This window comes from Leishmania braziliensis, chromosome 1 (assembly GCF_000002845.2).
Source record: "Leishmania braziliensis MHOM/BR/75/M2904 complete genome, chromosome 1".
Classification (NCBI taxonomy): Eukaryota; Euglenozoa; class Kinetoplastea; order Trypanosomatida; family Trypanosomatidae; genus Leishmania; species Leishmania braziliensis.
Window position 1 is genome coordinate 1 of NC_009294.2, and position 4,676 is coordinate 4,676.

General features: G+C 63.9%; 1 protein-coding gene across 1 annotated transcript; it reads right to left on the reverse strand.

Moving 5' to 3' along the window:
* Nucleotides 1–1,267: 1,267 nt before the first annotated feature.
* LBRM_01_0010 (hypothetical protein, unknown function) lies at nucleotides 1,268–4,162 on the reverse strand (the record flags this gene model as incomplete). The annotated part of the gene is made up of 1 exon (XM_001561392.2): nucleotides 1,268–4,162. The coding sequence occupies one exon, from the start codon at nucleotides 4,160–4,162 to the stop codon at nucleotides 1,268–1,270; it is 2,895 nt and encodes a 964-aa protein (XP_001561442.2).
* Between the last annotated feature and the right edge of the window lie 514 nt (nucleotides 4,163–4,676).

Consider the following 4,676-nt stretch of genomic DNA (forward strand, 5'->3'; position numbering starts at 1 on the left):
GTCACTCTTTCACCACCTCAGCCGAGCTTTTCACAGGGAGGCAACGCGAGCGCCGTCAGCACAACCGAGGAAGCGAGGCCAAACACCGCCGCCACCACTACCAGCGGTGGTCAACATTCAAAACAGCTCTCAGAAGCCCCCACTGCACCGCCTCTTCCACATTTTCCATCTTATATGGTGGCGGCGGTAGTGCGTGCGCAGGGCCTGGCCTGCCTTGGTGAAGTCCACGTCGGCGCTGCGACTGCTGTTGCGTGAGGTACGACAAGGGGCCACCCAGTGAGGTTGAAGGCCCTGTTGACAGTGCGCTGCGGGGCTGGGCCGGGGTCGCCGAGCCGCGGCGACGGGAGAGTCACACACCCACGCACACGGCCCGTGTCTCACGGACGCTACTGGGGCCGCTGTCCCATCGCTTGCACTCTGCCGCACACCTCCTTGATGCGTGCCAGAGAACGCCAGTCACACGTTGGTCCCATCTGCAGCACGTACTCAAGGAAAGCACTGACCATCGCGACCACTATGCGGGCGACCACCCGCGATGCTGTGGCCTGCCCGGTCGCTGGTCTCTAGAAAGAAGCGGGATTATGAGGTTCGCGCCCGTTTCGCCGTCTTTGTGTGTAATCGCTGCTTCCTGTCACGGAGGGTAGGGGGTAGGCTGTGGCGGGGGTGGCGTTGCACCGCGCGACACTCCCTCACCCGCCCTCCCGCCTGGCCTACACGCACACTCTCATGCTCACCAAAATGACGCTGGCTGCATTTTCTCTCCTTTCGTCAGAACGCGTTTGTTCGCTGTCATACACCGCGCGTGGTCAAACTCCCCCCACTCCACTCCACCAGGCCTGCCACAGAGAGGGGGAGGGAGGGGGAACACCATTGCGCGGTGCGAGGCAGCGGTGGACCCACCCACCCACACACACGTGCGAATGCCATGCGTCGACCCAGTCACCGGAGCACGGCCTCTGCCTCACACTCTGCCCACTCACACACCCGCCTCGCAGGTCGCCTCACCGCCGCTCCCACTGTGTCGGTCGCCACGCGGTGCATCCCTCACAGGGGGGTGGTGGCTCAGCCTCCCCACGCCAGTGGGCAGTGAGGGCCGGGTGAGATGTGCTCGAGTCGCGTTGACTGCCAGCATCAGTGGCTCGGCATTGGCTGGGGTGGGGGAGGGGGGCTGCTCAGCCTCTCCCCCCTCCCCTACACAGAGAGTGCGGAGGGACTGGCCCTCCCCCCCCCCTCTGGTGACGCCACGCGCTGAGCTCATCAGCGCTGCTTACCATCCCCCGCTGTGATGATAAGCTCCGCGCTGCAGCGCGGGTGACGGCACTCGCGGCGCCGCCGTGATGTTCGTCACTTGGTCCACGTTCTCTTGAGCGCTTGTCATGATCGTCACTGGGCCAAGCACGTGGGCGCCCCACTGGCTTGTGGACGCCAAGGCTTGCATCGAGCGCTCGCTAAGAGCAGTCGCCATGTCAATAGCCTCATCGTCGCAGCTCAAGCTCTGCTTGACATGCTCGTCGGTCACGTCGCTCAGATGGCCGTCTTCCTCTGCGCACCCACTTCGCTGCAGATGCCGCGGCGTATCCACCCTATCACTGTCGTAATCCAGTCGCAGCCGCGTTGATGTTGATGATCCGATGACCGCCTCTCGATCCCACGCAGCGCCTCCGTAGTGCGCCTTCACAGCGTAGGTATGCAGGAGGTTCACCTCACGAGTGTCGTCATTGCGATGATGCAAACGGCGGGCGCAGCTGCCACCACTGCTGTCGTCGCTATCTTCAGGCAGCGGCGATGCTGCCGCCGAGGTACGCAGCGAGGGATGCAAGCCACGCTCACTCGATCGATGGTTCAGTGCTGCCATCATGAGGTGATCCGTGACTGCAGACATGGCGCGCTGGAGGCGGAGGCGCCGTTGCTCCTCACGTGCCTGCATTGCCAGCCGTTCCTCCGTTTCGTTCGCCAGCAACTGCGGCACTGTCGTAAGTGTGGTCGCCAGCATCGGCGTCGTGCTATCACTGAGCGTCGAGTCGCAGTCTCTCAGTATCCCCCAAGCACTGCTGGGGCCCCTGGATCCTCTACTCTGACGTCCCTGTAGCGTGTAGATGGGTAAGGAGCGGCTACGCTCCTCCGAGTCACTCGCGATGAGCCCTGCTCCGCCACCCATGCTGTTGCGTGTGCGGTGTAAGCGCAAAGGGTGGCCCTCTCGCGTGATGGTCGTTTCCATGTCCGACGGCGAGTGTGAGTGCGGCCAATCGAAGCTCGGCGTTGCACTACCCCCACCACTGGAAAGAATGTTGAGGGAGCTCTGGTGTGGCGACCTATTCAGTGGCGACTTGGTGGAAAGAAGATGCCGCACGACGCTTTTCCGTCGTACTGTTGCAGGAGGAGCGCCGGCTGCCGGCGCTCCTCCTGCTACAGTCGCGGTGGGTCTCATGACGCCCGCGCTGCCTGCCGCGGCCCCGGCGGCGTCCAAGGTGCTGACCTCTGGCACGGACACCGTCGTTGGCGTTGTGGGAAGGGAGGTGCCGAGCAGCTCGTCATGGCGCTGCGGCTGCAACAGTGCCTGGAATGACCAACTGAGCGACGTATTGCTCGCGCCTGAGAGCGAGCGGGCAATGCTGGTGGCCCTGGATGGGGCCCCAATGAGGGGGGCAACGCGGTTGCGGTGCTGTGGGTTCGCCGGGTGTGGCGACAGCCGCCGCCCCTGCACCGCGACGCGGCCGGTACGGGCGTAAGTGCTGTCCACGTAGGCGGCCGCGTCCGACAAACTTGAGCTATCGCCAGAGCAATGGTGGCCGCGGCGATGCTGTTGCTCTTGACGCTGCAGCAGCTCCGTGTGTTGTGGCACCTCTGCGTCGTCGTCCACGTTGTGCAGTCCATCCTCGTCGTCGACATCGCCCTCGTCAATGGGGGTGACGCGGCAGCGTGCCGCTCGGCTGACGCCACCGACCGGAATCCACGCCGGCAGAGGGGTCGGCGCGGTGGTTCTCCCTGTTGGCTTAGCAGTGGCGTCCAGCACTCCTGCTAGGGCTGCCGGTGACTCCCATGTCTGAGCGGAGGAGAAGCGGGATGTGTCGGCGGTGAGGGGGTGATGGCACCTGTAGAGAGCACACCTCGTCGCTGCCACCGGAGTTGGCTGCTCTTCTTGACGTCGTTGGTCGGCGCTAGACGTCCGTGAGAGCACTTCTCGCTCCGCCATTCCAGCCGCGGCTTCTCTACCATCGTATTGGCGTTCGCGCAGCCGGAGTATGCAGTGTAGGAGCCACCGATGCAAGGCGCGGGTGATGAACGATCGCACTCGCTCTCGCTGCAGGACATGCACGAGGGCGTGTTGTATTGTCCGTTGCGTAGTAGAGGCGCGCGATGCAAAATATGGCTCACACACGCCGCTGCCAGCGCTTGTGCTGACGCTGTTGCTGTGGGTAGCGACGTGCGTCACCGCTGCTGACGCCGCGGTGGGCAGCGAGGATGCAAGCATGTTGTGAAGGCTCGAGGTCCAGTACGGGAGGACGGCGGCAGCTTGAAGGGCTTCGGTGGAGTTGATGCTGAGGTCGTACACGTACGGGCGACCGGGCTCCACCCCCGCCACTGTGGGGACTGTTGGAGCTTCAGTAGCTGTCGTCACTGGGCCCTGACCGCTGCGTGAGCCTTTTTCGGTGATGTCGAGGATGGTGGGAGGAGGGAAAAGGGTTGTTGTGGTCCGACTCTCGGGCCCCGTCGGGGTGGGGCGCGCCTGGCTTGTATCAGAGACACTGCCGTCGCTGACACTGGAAGGGAGAGGCGCCGACACGGTCGCGAACGCTGAGATTGCCGCGGCTCCTGCCTGCTGCTGCGGTATCGCGTACTGCGATGGTCCGCCAAGGTCGGGTGAGCTCGACCGGCTCTGCTTACCAACGATGTTCGTCGAGTTCTGTAGTAGCTCGGACGATGGCCGGCCGACGGCACTGCCGGGTGCGTGCGAGGCGGCGGCTGTCGTGTGACTCAGCGAGTTCCCTCCCGTCAAGTCGCGGTGCTGCGGGTCGAGCGGTAGCGGCGGCAGCGCAGGGCTACCCGACGAGTCAATTCCATCGCTTTCAACCGGCGCCGCCTGAGAGGCCGCTGACGGGGTGAAGCTCGACGTCGGCCTGTACGGCTCACGACGCGGTGGCTTCGTCTTCGCACCACTCATGCTGCTGCCCACCCCCCCCCCCCCCCAGCTGGCGGTGTTCTACTTGTCCTAAGCCGCCCGGTCGCGGCGTCGGTGTTTGCCTTGGGGAGGCGTGTTTCCTCCACAGGCAGTGTGCTCTCACACCTCCGCAATACGCTTGTCGAGAGCCTACCTCGTCCTCACCTACGCGCACACGCGTAATGACTCACAGTCAAGTAAAGGGTGGGAGAGAGAGAATAAGCACGTAAGAGCACAGGGGTGGGGATAAGAGAAGAGGGGGAGCGAACGCAAGACTACGCCCACACCCACACATCACTAACACCTGAGTGGAATCCGAGAAGAAGAGGAAGAGAGAGAGAGAGAGGGGAAGAGAGCGAGCGAGACGGCTGCGGCGCCGTTGGCAGCAGCTGCTCTGTGTGTGAGTGCAGTGCACACGCACACGCACACGCTCCGCCGCGAAGACGAACTCGCTCGGCTGCGTGTGTGTAACGCCTTTACGCTCTTCTCTCTAATGCCCCTTTCGCTTTTTTACCGT